Source organism: Halyomorpha halys, unplaced genomic scaffold (genome assembly GCF_000696795.3).
Source record: "Halyomorpha halys isolate HHAL.00 unplaced genomic scaffold, Hhal_1.1 Scaffold1716.1, whole genome shotgun sequence".
NCBI classification, from domain to species: Eukaryota; Metazoa; Arthropoda; class Insecta; order Hemiptera; family Pentatomidae; genus Halyomorpha; species Halyomorpha halys.
The window spans coordinates 7,059-25,842 of record NW_027104746.1 but is presented as its reverse complement, the minus strand read 5'-3'; the positions used below and the strand labels follow the sequence as shown (position 1 = coordinate 25,842).

The window sequence follows — 18,784 nt, the reverse complement described above, 5'->3', positions numbered from 1 at the left end:
AAGACTATCACAGAAGTTGTAGGAAACTGCGAAGTTTGTCAACGCACAAAGTATGACAGACATACACCAAAAGCCAGGCAAGAAGAGACACCTACCGCAGATGCACCGCTCAATGATTTACAGGTTGACACTTCCGGGACGATCGTATATAGGAAGTTGGGATCTAACAGGGGTAAAGAGATACAGCGATACGAGGGTCCATTCAAGGTGATTATTATAAGAGGACATAATATTGTTACAATAGAAAGTATCAGAGAACACAAAAAGAGGAGAACTGTCCATATCGAAGAATTAAAACTTCAGGCAATGACAATATAAAAACTGAAGTGTTCTCTTACTAGATTGTATAACAGAAAATTTAGTTACTTATTCTATTTATTGTTTTGTTTTAAGATTGTTCTTGATTTTTGTAAATTTTGTCTCTTTCATGGTATGTTTTTGTTTTTTGTAAATTATTTCTTTTTCATTCTAAGTTGTTCTATTATTAGGTTTAAATTATGTATTTAGCGTTTATTAAGGGGATTTGTGAGTTTTTTCAATGATATGTATATAGGATTTGTTTTTATTGTAAATAATTTTTCTTTATTGTTCTTTTTTTTTCTGTGTTATTATATTATGTAGTATTAGTTTGCGAGGATTGTTCGTAAACTGGTGGGGGGGAGTTGCGGTTTGAGTCAGCTGTTATTTCGATGTCAGCTGACTGAGGGGATCAGCTGATCGAGGGTATATAAGAGATGTAGCGAACACAATAAAGTCAGTATTTGTCAGCAGTTCAACCGTGTTAGATCTTATTCCTTCTTCTCTTTTTTGACATTTTGCTTTTGATAATACTTAACTGGCGCTAAGGGCAGCAGTCGTCTGCAGGGTGAAAAGAATTATCCTCAATCAAATTCAAGTGGATGAGGAGACAACAGGAGACCCTGGAGCGTAATCAAGGTGTGATTGAAGAAGACATTTGGAGGAGGACGGTGGGCCCCAGAGGAAGACATATTTATAGTAAGAAAGTAGTAAGTGTCTGTGAATGGTAGAGGACTCTATGGCGCGAGTAGAGGCAATAACGCAGGCGAAAAGTTGGAAAGATGCCATCATAGACGAGTATGGCGATATTTTTTTTAATGAAGGAGAGGTGTTGGGTGCCACAGGAAGGACGGTTCATGAAATTCCGCTTAAGCACTACAGGGAGACAGATATAACGCAGCGAAGATATCCGCTGGCACTCCGAAAACACCCTGGGTGGCCTTTGTGAGGTAGAGGGGGAGGCGGAAATAGGTTTGAAACATTGGGGATTTAGTAAGGGCATCTTGAAAAAGCATATGCCGAGGGAATATAAAGTAATATTGGGGTGTGACCTGTTAGGGAAGGTGGGTGCTTGGATTAAGAATAGTAAGGGAAAATGAAGGATTAGATAGGAGATAAAACCTACGTTATGTCATCAACAACAGAGGAACGAGGGTGCTCGGATTGGGGCAATCAATAAAGCTCAAGACAGCGACTTAAGAGGGAATACCAGGATATTTTTTTTTAAGAAGGGGATATCCTCGGTGCGATCGGGAAGGCTATCCATGAGATCTCACTGAGGCAGGACAGAGTGACGTACATAAAGGAAAGGAGATACCCGCATGTGCTTTGTCACCACATCAACATAAGACGGCATTCACTCTTGAAAGGGGCCACTAGGAATTTACAAGGGTGCCGTTTGGACTCAAAAACGCCCCTATAACCTTTTAACGCCTGATGGACGAGTTTCTGAGAGGAATTGACAAATCCGTTTGTCAGATTTACATGGATGACCTCCTTGTGTTCAGTAAGAACGAGGTTGAATACGCGCGACACTTGAATAGCGTATTCCAGATAATAAGACAATTTGGGCTCAAATTGTCGGGGGAAAAGTCGGCGCTGGGGCAGAGACAAATTTTGGATCACACGATTTCTAGGGAGGGACTTAAACCAGACGCGGATAAAGTTTCAGCTATTCAGAAAATGGCGGTGCCCAGTGACATAATAGGAATTCGGAGATTTGTTAATTGGGGACTAATTAATACATAATATACTAATTTAATATATTATTAAATAATAATAAACTAAAATTAATACAGGAGGTTTTTTCCAGAAATGGCCGAGTATCTCGTTCCACTCAACAACCTACTCAAGAAAGGCAGGAAGATGATCGTCACCCCGATGATGGAGGACAATATCAGACGGTGCATGGAGAGGTTGCAGCAAGAGCCGGTACTAGCTTTTCCATATTTTAATCGGCAATTCGCGATAACCATAGATGAGAGTGATTATGTGCTAGGGGCGGTGCTGTCTCAGGAGGGTGATGGGGGAGAGCGCCCAGTGTCGTACGCTTGCTTTACGGAGACGGAAAGTAGATACAGAGCAATAGAGCGAGAACTCCTGGGAATTATATGGGCACTCGATCACTTTAGACCACTCCAGTGGCTGGGAAAACTGAAGGAATCGTTAGCCAGGATAACTCACTGGAAGGAGCTTCTGGCGCAATATATCATGGAGGCTATATATAAACCGGGCAAAGAAAATGTGGTGGCCGATTAGTTGTCTCGAGCCATAACCACGACGCCGTGGAACAAGAAAATGGGGAACCGTCCGGTGTTCGAGAGAATGGACGCCTAGAGAGGAAGATCAGGATGAAGCGGAAGAAGGTGGCTAAGAAGAATCTTCGAATAGCAACAGTTTGGCTGAAGAAACACCAGGGGACATGGAGGAAATGGGGGAAAGGATTAATGACAAGAAGAGATAAATTATTTGGAAGACGAAAACCACCGGAATGACCAAAACTAAACATAGTGAGTACGGGAGAAGTAAAATGTCGACAATTTGGTCGCAACTAGGCGTGAAGAATGATCAGATGTGTAGAATGTTGAATAATGCTTCAAAGCCTGGAGAAAAGCATCACCTGTACGTTTGCTACGAAACCGTTTGGGAGAAGATCAAGCGGCTATGGCGTGATGAACAAATTGGAATGGACATGGCATTCAATCGTTCCAAACTGATGGTGGAAACGCTTCTGGAATAAGAACAACAACGAAAAGTCTCCTTACCGTATCATCAGGGTAAGACAAATCACCGGAGAATCCATGGGACTATGCAAGCGTTAAAGAGAAGATACTTTTGGTGGGTAATGAGGAAGACTATATCAGAGGTTGTAGAAAGCTGCGAGGTTTTTCTACACACTAAGTGCGACACACATCTGTCTAAAGGAAGACAGGAGAAGACACCTACCACAGATGCAGCACTCAATTATTTACAAATCGACACATTTACATGGAAGGGGTACAAATGGGTGACCATTATTGACCTCTTCAGTAAGGCCTCAATGGCGCACTAGGTGCAAGATAGGTCTTCGGAAGTAGTATTGGCAGCTCTCCTCTTGTGGTTTCAGTTCTACGGAGTTCCGGAACGCATCTCATCGGATGGTGGAAGAGAATTTGACAAATCTTTTATACGAAAGGAAATGAAGGACCTAGATGTGATATGGCGGCACCTCAACACACTAGGACACCCCAAAAGTAGAGGAGGCGTGAAGCGGCTTCACAGAACGCTGAGTGATCACCTTCAATTGAACCAGGTAGACTAAGGACTGGAACCGAACGTGGCAATGCCGTAGGCAATTGCGCCATACAATCTTTCGGTTCACACAGTTACGGGGTTTTCACCGTTTGAGATCTTTTTCGGGCTTTGTGGAATCTGCCGGGACAATAAGAGCACTGTGGTGGACGGTGACGAGATAAGCAACAATCATTTTACTAGGAAAAAGCTAAGGGAAATTCCGGGGAAAATTGGAGAGGGAAAACGCCAGGAGAGTAGCTCGAGAGAATTAAACCTCACTGATAGGAAGGGAATGATAAAAATTGGGACAATTGTATATAGAAAGTTGGGATCAAACAGGGGTAAGGAGATACAGCGAAAGGAGGGAATATTCAGGGTGATAATAAAAAGAGAATATAATGTAACTATTGAGATTATTAGAGAACCCAAAAAGCGCAGGACAGTTCATACTGAACAACCTAATGTCCCACTAACCAAAACACCTGTGCAAGAGTAATTAGGAGTTTCCTAATCTCAAGTTATTTGGTAAGTGGTGATTTATATTTTGTTTAATTTATCTTTAATTATGGCGATGTACTGAATAAATTACGTTGCTTTCTTTTTTAATTGTTTAAATTCATGATTTTTTTTTGGTTTAGTTTAAGTTTGTAATAAGAGTTAATAAGGAGTGTCAATCTTTTGTTTTCTTTATTGTATACACTGTATTGTAAATACTTATTGTTGTTGTATTTTATATTAATTTATTATATAGTTAAAGTTTACGAGGATTGTTCGTAAACTAGTGGGGGGGGGGGGAGTTACAGCCTTAGTCAGCTAGAAAACCCCGTAACGGTGTGCACCGAATGATTGTATGCCGCAATTGCCTTTGGCATTGCCACGTCCGGTTCCAGCCCTTGGTCTGCCTGGTACAATCGAAGGTGATCGCTCAGCGTTCCGTGAAGCCGCTCTACGCCTCCTCTACTTTTGGGGTGTCCTGGTGTGTGGAGATGCCACATCACATCTAGGTCCTTCATTTCCTTTCGTATCAAAGAGTTGTCAAATTCTCTTCCTCCATCCGATGAGATGCGTTCGGGAACTTCGTGGAACTGAAACCACAAGCGAAGGACTGCCAATACTGCTTCCGAAGACCTATCTTGCACCTGGTACGCCATTTCGGCCTTACTGAAGAGGTCGATCATGGTCACCCATTTGTACCCCTTCCATGTGAATGTGTCGATTTGTAAATCTTTAAGTGGTACATCTGTGGTAGGTGTCTTCTCCTGTCTTCCTTTAGGCGGATGTGTGTCGCACTTAGTGCGTAGACAAACCTCGCAGCTTCCTACAACCTCTGATATAGTCTTCCTCATTCCCCACCAAAAGTATCTTCTCTTTAGCGCTTGCATAGTCTCATGGATTCCCCGATGATTTGTCTTGAATTCTGTTATAGCGTGCCAGGAGTTCTGCGGCATACTGACCATTAGACTGTCTCGGTTTTATAGTTTCTCTGAACATCATGAATATATGAATATATATAGTTCCTCTGGGGCCCACCGTCCTCCTCCAAACGCCTACTTTCTTTTACTGACCAAGATGGTTAATGGTGATCGTTAACCTCACAGCCCCGGCTGTCCCGCCAGTCCCGGCAGCGCTACCAGAGACCACTCTCGCGGCTGCTCACGCCAATATGTTGGCTAAAATGAAAGTGAGAGTAGCAACCTCTCATTATATTAGATATGCCATCTCAGACCTGGAGCGATTCTCAGGCGAAATCGGTGGGTGAAATCAATTTATTAAAGCTGGAGATCGCATCATGGAGAGGTTGGCAGCCAAGTAGTTGCTGGACAAGAATAACACAATTTCCCTCAAGGCAGTGCTCATATGCCGGATCAAGCAAAATATTTTGAACCATATTCAAGCAAACGAGGAAATAGCATGGCCAGTAGTGAAGGAAAGATTAAAGAAAGCCTATCGGTCTAGAAAGCCTAAGAAAATGGTCCCTAGAGGAAGATATTTTCTACACGCTGCGGGAGAGGAGAAAGCACGGGCAGTCCAACGGACAGTACGCAGCCACGCTGTTAGGACAGTTTAATCTGACCACAGAAAAGATGAGAGAGACTCTTGGAGCGGATGTAGTCAGTTGGAGGATGAATTTCATCGACTCCATAATGAAGGTGCAACTGGCTAAGGAGACAAACAAAAGGGGAAGGTTTACCCCGGGACCGCATTTTTGTGGAATGTGCTCAAAAGATGATCGATGCGAGTGCTAGAGAGGTGGATACAAGGATGGATGTTGATGATGGACGATGGAACAGAGTACCGTACCACCGCACAAGGAATCCGTCAACACCATGGAAGAGAAGAGAACCCAAGGATACTGGTAAAGATAGAGGTACGGGTAGAGAAAGGCAACCGAACCACCGCAGAATACGCAATGGAGGAGGGAAGGAAGACTGGAAGTGCCTTGGGTGCGGAAAAGTAGCACACCTGGTGGCCCATTGCCCCCGCACTAGGTGCTTTGAGTGGGACAATGAAGGCCACATAGCACGACAGTGCCCTTATATGTACAGAAGGGCAGAGACGGGACCAGGAGAACCAATGGAAATTAATTTCCAGCGGATACGGCAGAGAAGACGAGAGAATTATAGACCTAGTGAGTCCTCTAGCAAAACCTCAGAGGCATCAGAAGCCCTAGGAAAGGAGGTGGAAGGAAGAGGAGGGTGGAGGAGTAAACCGCCAACCAGCTGCTGGCGATGAGCATTCGAAGGAAGAAGATCCAGACCGGAGAGTTGAGGCGAGTGCTAGGAGACGAACGACCGCACACTACAGATTTACAATATCACAAGTGAGATCAGCGGTCTGTCTCTCAACAGAGTGAGCTGCGGGAGATGCCTGGTCGACACAGGAAGTTGCTATACTATCCTGAGCAGAAAGGCGCTTAGGAAGCTGTGCGGAGGAGAGAGAGAATTCTAGATAGATATTCAGGTATGTCAATGTCAGTTAATCACCTAGGGTTGGTCCTGTACAGTTGAGGAGGAGGCAGATATGGAATTAGGTAGTTGGAGGATAGAGGGAGAGACATTACGGGTCCACATCGTGGAAAAGATGCGCCGTGAATATCAATCCATTGTGATTGAATATGCCAGGGTGAGATCTACTGGGAAAAGCTTGGGTGTGGATTAGGAACACCAAGGGTCTATGGCAAATTGGTTTAGAGAATTGGAGGTATAGCTGTAACGAACTTCGCCTTACCTTAAGAGGTAATACTCAGATATTTTCTTTATAGAGGGAGACTTGTTGGGGCGATAGGACAAACCAGCAGGAGACTACAGAACGCCTTGGGAACCCAAAGATAAACCTTATAAAGCAATTCATTAGTTTCTTCAGTCTCAACTCTAGTCCTGCAGATAGCCCTCCATTGACCGAGGAACCGTAGTCAAGGTGGGGGAAGACGAGAGAAGATACTAGGAGCTGACGGGTGTTTTGAGGAATGGAGTACAGTTATGGATTTGCGTGTGATTTGGGAAATGTGATTATTCCAGGAGAGGTGTTGGTCAAAGGTAACTCCAAGGTTTTTTTTTTTTTTTGTAGGAAAGAAGTGAATCGGTTGGTTGTTAAGGAAGAGTAGAGGACAGTAAGGGAGGAAATGAAGGAGGCGCTAGGAACCAATAAGAATGACCTTGGTTTTTCCAGCATTCCGCTTCAAATCATTGTTAAACGCCCATGCGTTAATGCTGTCAATATCTTCTTGTATCTTTTGGATGGCCTCAAGCATCTCAGAGGGATGGAACGACAGATAGATTTGGAGATCGTCTGCATATAGGTGGTATTGTGCGTGGTGAATGGAATCAGGAAGTTCGTAGATATAAATAGAGAAAAGGGTTGGTGAAAGTGAGGAATATCTCGTGTCAAAAGAAGGGGAGAGAAAAGAGATTTATTCGGAATGACGACTGTTTGGGAATGATGGGACAGGAAGGAGAGGTACCACTTTAGGACACTATTTGACATAGAAAGGTTTTGAAGTTTATTGAGGAGGATGCTTAACTGTGTTAAATCCCTTCGAAAAAATGAAAAAGAACTAAAATTGATATATGATGATTGTCTATAGCGAATTGGAGGTCTTGGGAAATTTTCAATAAAGCGGATTGTGTGGAGTATTGAGAGCGAAAACCGGATTGGAAAGGATTAAGAAGAGCTTTTTGCTCAAGAAAATTATGAAGTTGGGAGTCGACTAATCTTTATAGTGGCTTAGCCAAATTGGATAAAATGGATATTGGCCGAAAGTCAAAAACTGAAGAAGAAGAAGGTACTTTGTTCAATGGTCGGACGAGGACTTTCTTCCAGGCTTTGGGAAAAACGGTATTTTGAAGGGAGAAGTTATAAATGTGCAGGAAGGCAGGGGGAATGGTGAGAAGACAAAGTTTAACATTATCTGATTTACAGGAACATTGTCTGGGCTATAATCGTCAGTTTTGGACTTGAGGACTGCTGAGATTAATTCATCTGGAGAAACATTCAAAAAATAAAAGTAATTGGAATCAAATGGGATTTCAGGGATGTGAAGAGATGAAAATTCGCATTGAAGGAGGAGGAGCAGCAAAGAAAGCAATAAGCTCGTCTGGATCAACTGGGTAATATGGACAGGATTTAGGACTTATAACGGAGAGGTTCATTAGGATTTTCCATTTAGATTTAGGATCAGGTGCTAGGATATTGTGATAGGATGTTGTGAAAATATTGCTCCTCAGTGCGGTGTAAGGATATTTGGTTAAGGTTTCAGAGGGACTTAAAGGTGAAATAGTGCTCTGAAATTTTGGTGCGTCTGAAGCTTCTTCTGGCAGCATCTCGTCTTCTCATTAAATTTCTTATTTCTGAGTTGATCCAGGGAGCCGGAGAGCGTTTGGAGGTACGTGTTTTAAGAGGAGCATGTTAGTTTTAATTTAAGGAGATTCGAGGATAGGCATTCAACCATATCGTCAATGAATAAAAGTGAATAGATAGGTTCCAAGGAGAAGGAAAGTTCATCAAGGTAGGGACCAAAGGTTTCTATGGTTAAGGAATCAAGGTTTTGCCAACTAATTTTCTTTGGTATAAGCAAGGGAGTGGGAACGTTGTAGGAAATTTTGTTGAGGTCATGGAAGGAAAGAAAAGACAAAGGAATTTGGAAGGAGGATAAAAGGTTCTGTAGGGAATCAATAATAAATACATCATGCCAGGTATCAGTGGACTGGGTGTGGGTGGATTGGTAGGGAGCAATACAAAGGTCTAGAGAAAAAATTAGGTTCATAAGGTGTATAATTTAAGTATTCCCCGGAGTAAAAATTGGGGGATATTACCCAAATTAATTATTATATGCTGGTAAGCTGGTTGAAATAAAGGAATTACTTATAATTTGCTAGTACTGAGTGGCCTGTATTTAAAATAAATTGATATAATATACTTTAAAATAAAATACCTCTATTCTGGATGGTTTGAACAAAATAGTTACAATGTATGTTAGTTGTTTAGTTGTAAATTTGGTTTTATTACATTAATTGATGAAGATTACATTTTACTTGTTGGATTATATGGAGCTTGAAGGTTGGTTCTGATGTGCATGTGATTATGGAAGGAGGGCTCTCTCTTCTCATCCTCCAGCCGCCGCCGCCTCTCTCGCCTGAGTCTGAGGTTTTACTCCCTCATCATTATGAGAAGAGACCTTCTTGAAGAGTTCTGTACTCTTCTTCTCATGTCCAGGTCAGGATGGGTTCTCGATTGGTACTAGGTCCTTTGTTTTTGGGGACCAAGATGGCTACCCAGGCTTCTTACTGCATATCTTTGCCACTAGATGGCATCATGAATTTCTATTCAGAAGTTAGGGGGCGCCTTACTTAAACATAAGGTGATCGATTCGGAAAGTCTGTGAGAAGGTTGATGTTGGGATCGCCTGCGATTATTGTTTTGGAAGAGAGGAATAAATGAAAGGAAGGAGGATTCAAATGCATCATCAAAACGGACTCGAGTTGGGCGATTAATGAAAATATAGAGGAGGGAAAAGAAGCTTGACGTAAGTAGCACAAAAATGTATTCCAGATGAGGGGTGTCAAAGGAGGGAGTCTTTAAAAAGGTTTTGGCCCTCAGACTGTCATGAACGTATAGAGCAACTCCACCACCAGTACGGTCCATTCGGTCATGACGAAGGAGTGTATAGGTGGGGATAGAGATGGAGGAAGTTGGGATATTGGGTTAAGCCACGTTTCTGAGGCGGCAATGTTGTGGTAATAATTTTGGAGGAAATAATCTAGAAATTCGTCATAATGTGCCGGAAGGGATAGAGAGTTAACATGACAGGATGTTGGGATAAAGGTCTACAAAGTACAGGGTCTAATACAATTCCTATCCATGGTACTGAAGATACAGTACAGCACACAAGATACAGGATGCGACGGAGGGAGAAGAATCAGCCTGAAACCATGCAGATCAAAGCACTGAGATTACGGAGGAGGAAAATCTCTCGAAGGATGAATGGATCTTCGTATGAAGCCGCGGAATTTTCTGAGACCTCAGAGACAAAAAATGAAACGTGGGACTCTGTGCGAGAGAACGGTCTGCAAGAGAAGAGGAGGACTTGGAGTAGAACCGGAGAAATAGCCAGAATACGAGGAGAGTTTTGAGGAGTATTACCACAGAGGGGCGATCGCACGTTGGAGAACCATCATGTGAGAAGAGAGCACGGCGGTTTGCCTATTATACGATCGAAGAGAAGAATAAGTTGTCTGGTGGACACTGGGAGCACAAACACAATCCTCTACCGATTTGCCTTTGAGAAATTGAGTGATGGAGAGAAGGAATACAGGTCAGAGTATGTAATTGTCAGTTGATCCCTCTGGTTGTGCCCAGCAGCATTGAAGGGAAAACAGAAATGGAATTGAGTAACGGGGGGCAAAGGGAGAGAAGGTAACTGTCCATGTAATGGGAAAAATGCCCCTCGACTACCAGATAATCATTGGTTGCGATCTGGCATCGAAAGAGGCCACTACGAATTCACCGGAATTCCATTTGGTCTTAAAAACGCACTTGTAATATTTATGGACGAATTCTTGAGGGGATTGGACAAAACAAACGACCTACTTGTGTTCAGCAAATCTGAGACTGACCACGTGAAACAGTTGAAGAGCGTGTTCCAGATAATGAGGGAGTTTGGCCTCAAGCTTTCCCGAGAAAAGTCAGCGATAGGACAAGAGCAGACCAATTTTTTGGAGCTAACAGCTCCTGGGAAGGTGTGAGGCCGGATATCCAGAAGATGGCGGCTCTGCAAAGGACGTCGGTACCAACAGACTTGAAGGGGATTTGGCGATTACTAGGTGTGTTAAATTACTTCTGAAGATGTTCAGGATATGGAAGAGTACCTTGTGCCCCTCAATAATTTGTTAAAGAAAGGAAGCACGATAGTAGTGACACTAAACTTAGCCCATAACATCCGGAAATGCATTGAGCAGCTTCACTGAATCCCAAACCTGGACCAGAACTGACGAAGATAAATCGCAAATATTCGGACCTAATTCACCTTGAATTCAGAAATATCCAGTATCATTCAGAGATTACCTACTCGCAAAGCTCCTAGATACCATCTAATCATAATCCACATCCTAAAACGTCTTCCTAGAAAAGCCATCCTATTCCTCACCTACATAAATAATGTCGTGATATACCCTGTTTCACATATTTCCCTGGCCCATAGAAATTATCTATAGTCAAAATGATATCGAAACCCTAAAAGCCAGCAGAATACCTATCCTCCTACCGCCCAATCTATCTATTACTGATCTTGGGAAAAAAATCATTCTGAAACACTTATACCCCATCCTTGATTCCAATCATATGATCCCAGTGCACCAGTTTGGATTTCGAACATCTCACTCCACTATCCAGCAATGTCATCGTGTGGTGGAGTTTGTCTCATCTTCTTTGGAGAGTGGAATGTACTTCGCGGGCGTATTTTTCGATGTAGAGCAGGCTTTTGATCGAGTCTGGCACCCGGGGCTGCTTTACAAACTCCATGAATTCCTACTTCCTACATAATTTCTCATCATCCGTTCCTTTTTCATTGTTAAATTATTCCAAGTAAACCACAATGGTTCCTATTCATCCCTCTATTCTCGGTCCGCTGGTGTTCCTCAAGGTAGAATCCTCGGTCCCATCCTCTACACTGTCCATACAGCTGAAATTCCAACTAATCCTTACACTATCCTCACTACGTATGCCGATAAAACATGTAGTATCGCAGTTAATAATAACCCTTACTTGTAACTCTCCAATCCCTTATCACAGCCCTCGAAGAATGGTGTCGTAACTGGAGGATTAAAATAAATCCTATCAAATCGCCTTTACCCTTCTTCGTAAACCTACCGACTGCCCTATAGTTTTCTTTAGTAATATTGCTCTTACCACAGCCTAACAGATCCGCTACCTTTGACTACATATGGACAAACCACTTACCGGGAATCGTCACACATAACTGCAAAGACAGGAAACTGCACGCCGATTTCTACTATTGCAGCACTTACTAGACAAATGGTCTAAACTTCCAATTCATTATAAAAGACTGACCTACTCGTACACGACTGTATTAAGGCCAATCTGGACATACGGAGTTGAGCTTTGGGGCTCCACTAACCCATTTAATTTTTCTCGTTTCCAATACTTACAATCCAAAGTCCTTTGTAAAACCCTCAATGCTCCTTACTTTGTCGGAATTAAAACCATATATAAAGACCTTAATGTTCCATATATAACCGAACTAGGTATCATTTCTTCTATTCTAAACTCCCTAACCACCCAAACCCACTAGTTTCTAACCTTAACTCCTCTTCCATTCCTGGTAATCCTCTGAGACGCCTAAAAACAAGATGGCCACGAGACCTGTTTATGTAAAAATCTCATTAGAGTGCTACCAATGGGTAGTTTTTCTGAACGCCTGTATCACTCAATCAATATAACTAAGATCAAATTTACTGAATGCATAATATAATATACAGTAGTAAATTTCAATAAAGATATTTTTAAAAAAAATACTTTTTTTAATTGTACATTAAATTAAAAATTAGTAGAATCCTTACTTTTTCTTTAACAATGCATTCACAGTTACAATTGAGGTGCTTTTCAACTTTGATTGTTTCTGTTTTAGGTGGCAAGTTATGGCCTCCAGTGAATTCATAGATCTTCACCTGTAATTATGATAAAAACATTTATCTGATTATTGTTTAGTATAGGCGTTTATAACAATGAAATAACAACAGAAGAAATAATTTTTGTGAATAGTACTTAGATGTTATTAATAAATGTGTAATAAGTGATGTTCACTTCGATTCATCAGAAATCAAATATAATAGTTTACAAAATGATTTTATAAAAAAGGTGTATCTTTATCAAGGAAATGTGCTATTCAGTGAAAAGAGAGGAGAAATTTATTCACTCATGCTACCCAAATACATTGGGTTGCCACATTACACAGCTTACTGATCAATCCGTGATCGGACATATATAAATTACATATTTTTATATGATATAATATAATAGAAAGATAACATTTTTTGTCCACAGTATTCTTTTACAATTGATACCAGTCTACAAACTAAATACAAGTTTTTCAATTTATTCCTTTTTTTCTATCCCTTCCATTTTACAACCCTTATTTCATTTTATCAACAAATTCCCCTATATAGCAAATATTAAAATATTAAAAATAATAAAGTAATAAATAAATAAAACAACAAATAAGATATGCGATGCATGCATGCCATCCCCCCTCTGGATAACTCCCCTACTCATTAATTTCCATGCATGTGGTCGTGGATGATTCCCAGGGAGTCAAATATTATATTCTCTGTCATCCTATTCACGTCCTGGACAATGACCCCACAGCTCCTCCATGAAGCTCCTAGTTGTGCTGGGAATCGTTCCACGGGCTCCAAACCAGAGGCCTCTCACGTTGAAGTCTTGTTCTCCGAAACCCTCACGGAACATCTCCTTCTTTTCCCTATCTACCTTATTTGCCTGGTCAAGGTCGTTATTTTCATATCTCACGGTGGGATCCAGAAGGATTGCCAACTTCCACTTCATAGGAAAAGCAACTATATCCGCATATCTTGTGGATCCATCCGTATCTACACAGTAGACCTAATTAAAGCAGGCAAAATCTCTTTCTTTTAGGAGCATCATTAACTCGTATTTCACTCTATGATGTCGGCGTGTTGTGGCATTTCCCCAGCACATGTGCTGGTGTTTCCTGTTCTCTGTTGCATTTGTGACAGAGGGACCCAACTTCTCTATCTTGTCCGCTGACACCTGGGACTCCACGTAGGGGTGCATAATTTATATTCAATTTCAGAACATTGGACCATTCAGAGCCCATAAGTATTTGTTTATCGTATATAAACTTATTGGAGTCTCTTTGAAATGGTGTACTCCAATGCCCTGCCACTTACAATTACCCCATGCCTTTGAACGCATTTTCACGTAGCGACAGTCGTAGAGCTTTCACACTCCGATGCCCCTGATCAACGCCCAATCTATCGGCACATTCAGCAATCTCGGCTGAAAAATCGAAAGTGGACTGGAACAGAGCATCGGGTACATTTGACAGCCACTGAGCAATAGACCAGTGTTGAAGGGGAGCCTCCCATTGGCAGCGGATCAAGCCTAGACCTCTGTACCTACTCGGAGCATTGCCGTGGAGGTGTTCGCAGGGAGCCCTTTAATGGCTTTAACACTTCCGCGAATCATTGTGTCGATGATATCCAGGATTTCAGGACGTAGCTTTGTGAGGAGAGCAGTTTGGAGAGGGTATCTAAGACCCGGGAACACATATTGGTTGACAATTTTGACCTTCTGCTCGGGCTTAAGCAAGCACGAGGTGACGAGCTTATCTATCAAATTTGTCACCGAATCCTCGTTGAACTGTGAATGTCCATCCTAATAGTGTCGCCTTCTTTCATTGTTAGAATGCTATCTCCGTTCTCGAGGGAGAGCTTCGTCGATTCCAGCTCTCCTTTATTTATGACGATGCCCACACTCTTTGGAGGATTCAATGCCAAACCGATTTCTTTGAACGTCCTCTGTAAGCTATCAATAACTCTTTCCGCAGCAACCTTGTCGCACGCTGAAACCACCTGGTCATCCGCGAACCCTGTGAGGACCACACAACCTTGGTCACTATTGAGCTTATATCCATATTTACTTTCAAAGTCTTGCTCACACAGGTCGTGGTATAGATGGTCTATGGCCAGGTTGAATAGCGAAGACGACAAGGGGCCGCCTTGAGGTACTCCACGCTTTACTCTGATTTGGCTTGTTGAATAGGCAGTACATATTTTGCACTACTTTTTTTCTTCTATTGTAATAGTTTTATTGTGTAACATCGTACTGATATTGTTCTTGCCGACGACTCTGGTTTGCATTATTGGCCCTTTGCGGATTCGATACCTTTCCAGCACCTTGGTCCGCCATATTAGATTTATTTTTCTTCCTCATTTTGTAAAATTTGACGGCTGGGTGCTGGGGGCCTGGCAGTTCCCCATTGATCGTCTTTAGAAATATTAGAAACTTGCCTACGGCCTCGTCAAAATCCGCAGTATTCGTGGTATTTTGCTCATATAGGCTTTTGAAGGTAGCAGACCATTTAGCAATGTCTTCCTTTATTTTAGATTTTTCATCCGCTCCATTTTTAGGACCTGTTACATTCCTAATTATTCCCCTCAGTGTGATATTATTAGCCTCCCTGGGATGCTTCTTTGCGATATCGGTTCCGAGTCCTCTTTCACCCTTAACAGAGAGTCCACATATAGGACAAACCTTATCCTGAGGGCGTGGGCTTTTGTCTTGTTGTCCGCCGCCCGCCTCCGTGATGCTGCTTTGGGCTTTCGGTGGACGAGGAAAAACATCTTCAATGGGGACAGTCTTTCCTAAAACTATCCCGTCTGCATCTGGCCATTCTACTTTTACAAAGTCCCTTTCACCACCCTCCGTTTTTTTAAAACTAAAACATATCGTTTTATGTGAGTGTCCCAGATGACAAAATATTTACGTCCTGGTATTTCAATAAAAAAAAGGAAAAAGAAACATAATCAAACTAGTCATTTATATGTCCTTCCTTATTACTTCATATAACTTATACTTATACTTCTTATAAGGGTAATTATATCCATGTGATATTTTATTTATTCTAAATAAAAGTAAAGACTTTGGTACTTGAACACATTTTATTTCTTTCTTTAATATTTCCATTGTTCAATCTATTCTTACAATATACACTTACGATAAAAGAATTAAATTTTATTAAGAAATCAGACAGGCTAGAAATAAACGTTATGGTAGTATAATATTTAAGTTAAGCATACATAAATAACGAGAAGCTTAATTAATAATAATAAATATGTTATCAAATAATAAGCACTATATTACCCGCATATTTAAAATTTCTATTCTTGTTGGTTGGCATGAAACAAATTCTTCTGAAGGGCAACAGCCACCACAACGGTCTACCACAGTACAGCTTGGATAATACTTGATTGATAAATCTTCTTTTGCCCCGCCTTCCTCCTTTAGATTCACAACTTTTGGACGTGGATAGCATATTGCTGGAATTGGGATGACAGTGGGATCTGAAATGTGATAAATGCCAGTTAACTTCATTTTGTTAAAAATATTAAAAAATATATTGAAGTTTTAAATTGTTTATTATTTCATACATTTTGTATTATATTTATGTAAAAACTGGTTAACTTAATTTAGCCTAAGCTAGGTATAGGCAACCTTAGACATGTAGGCCAAACTTTTAATGTGCAAATACGTTCGCGCGCCGCGTTTAAAACTAGTGTTTTAATTTTTAACGATAGATATGAAATAATACGACATTGTTATTATAATACAATTTATTAAAATAACAAAATGAAATGAAAAAATAGGTACAACATTATAATTAAATCCTCAAATTTGGAATTATTATAAACTACAAAAGTTAAATAACGACACCGAAATCAATAATACACCATGGCAAGACATGGAGATCTTAAGCACCCTTTTACCATCACTACGGACACAGGAGGGTGAGGGTGGAGAAAGCCCGGTGGCATACGCTAGCCGATGACTGACCGACGCAGAAACGAGATATAGTGCTCTAGAGAGAGAAATATTAAGAATCGTTTGTGCTGTAGAACACTTTCGCCCCTACGTCTTTAGGAGAAGGTTTCGGGTGCATACCGACCATAGGCCACATCAGTGGGTTGGAAGGTTAAAGGAATCCTCGGCTAGAGTGACCCACTGGAAGGAGCTCCTCAGCCAATACAACATTGAAATCCAGTACAAGCCAGGAAAGGAGAATGTGATACAATGATACCCGATAGCCTGTCTCGGGCAATCACTATAAATGCAATAGAAGGGGAACAACCACACACGTCTGGAAACGTACGCCAGTTTTTGAGAGAATGGATGCCAGAAGAGGAGGAAACGCAAAGTAAACCGGGGTGCGACCACAAAACACCATCTGGAGATGAAAGTTCGACCGAGGGAAGACCGACAGAAATGGAGCAGATTGATAAAATAATAACCGACAAAGCACACCAAATCATCTGGAAGACCAGAAACTCTGGAGAAGGGAACAAATAGGCATGGACCGAACCTTAATTCGTTGTACGACGATGGTGGAAAGCCTCCAAGATGAGGAGCAACATAAGGAGGTCACCGTGGCGTACCATCAGCGGGAGACCAATCACCGCGGCCTAAACGAGACCTACCAAGCTCTTCGTTGAATGTACTTCTGGTGGGGATGCGGAAAACTATTCCAGAAACCATTGGGAAATGCCACGTATGCCTGAACACCAAGTATGATAGACACCCACCCAAGGCAACGCAAGAGGAAACGCCCACCGCATACACACCACTCGCAGACTTGCAGATCGACACCTTCACCTGAAGATGCTATAAGTGGGTTACGGTGTTGGATCTTTTCAGTAAAGCGACTATGGCACACCTGATTCAAGAGAAATCAGCGGAGGCAGTGCTGGGAGCTCTGCGTGTATGGTTCCAGTTTTACGGAATCCCAGAACGGATCTCGTCGGACGCATGCCGGGAGTTTGATAATGCCAACGTTAAGGAATAAATGAAGGCCCTTGATGTTAAATGGAATTGAAACACCCAAGGTCATCCAAAAGTAGGGGGTAAAGAGCGACTCCACAGTACTCTAAGCGATCACCTGAGGGTTTACCAACTGCAAAAGAGCCTAGAACCAGATGCAGCTATAGTGAGAGCAATAGCGGCCAACAACCACTCCGTTCACACGGTTAGGCTTTCTCTGACGTCGAAATTCTTTTTGGTCTTTGAGGGTGCACGCGAGATTATAGAACACAGCGGTTGACAGGGAGGAAATTATCGGAAATGGGTTGGCTCTCCAAAAAACGTGGGGCAAGGTCAGGGAGAAGATAGAAAAGGAAAAGCCCAAACGCGAGGCGCACTATAACACGGGCTTACGGGACATTGTGGGGAAAATTGACAACGGGACCATTGTGTACCGTAGAGTGAGCTCCAACAGGGGTAAGGAGCCTCAAAGATATGAGGGACCATTTAGGGTGATTACAATTAGAGAGCATAATATTGTAACTATAAAGAGTGTTAAATAACCCAAGAAACGACGAACGGTTCATGTAGAACAACTCAAGTTTCCCGTGTCAGACAATCACTGAAATCTGGAGTTTTCTCATCTCTGCATTTTTTCTTTGTCTTGTATTTTTTTTTCTTTTCAGGTTTTTGTCTTTTTCTAGCAAGTATTGTCAAAATGTCTATTGTACATAACGTTGATATATACAGTTGTAAAGATTTACATATGTAGAAATGTTTTATTAAGTTTAGTGAGGAGAACAGGAGTGAGCGATAATTTTATTTTCTTTGTACAGCGAGTGTGCTAATTTCAGGTTATGAAAAGTGTATCTTTTAGTTTACTTTTTTCTTTTATTTCCTGTACATAGGTTAGAGTTTCTTTATTTTTGTGTTTTTATCTTTTTAGGCAGGGGGGGAGTTATAGTCGGACAATGCCTCAATACAACCTTAATTCTAACTCACTATGTAAATAAGAACTGATAATGCATATAAGAGCATTGCAGAGAGAATAAAGGCTGTATCATTCTAGTAAGCGTACATTATAATTCTGTTCCTTTTTTTTAAAGTCTTTCAGTCCAAGTGCTCGTATATATACATATATATACAC

The 18,784-nt window shown here is 41.6% G+C and overlaps 1 protein-coding gene across 1 annotated transcript in view; it reads right to left on the bottom strand.

The window, feature by feature from the left end:
* Pvf1 (PDGF- and VEGF-related factor 1) overlaps window positions 1-16,187 on the bottom strand; it is a gene marked incomplete at its 5' end in the record, with an annotated part of 47,189 nt that extends 31,002 nt beyond the window's left edge. The window contains 2 exon segments of the mRNA XM_014435872.2: window positions 12,645-12,752; window positions 15,988-16,187. Coding sequence (XP_014291358.2) covers window positions 12,645-12,752; window positions 15,988-15,993 — 114 coding nt within the window.
* Between the last annotated feature and the right edge of the window lie 2,597 nt (window positions 16,188-18,784).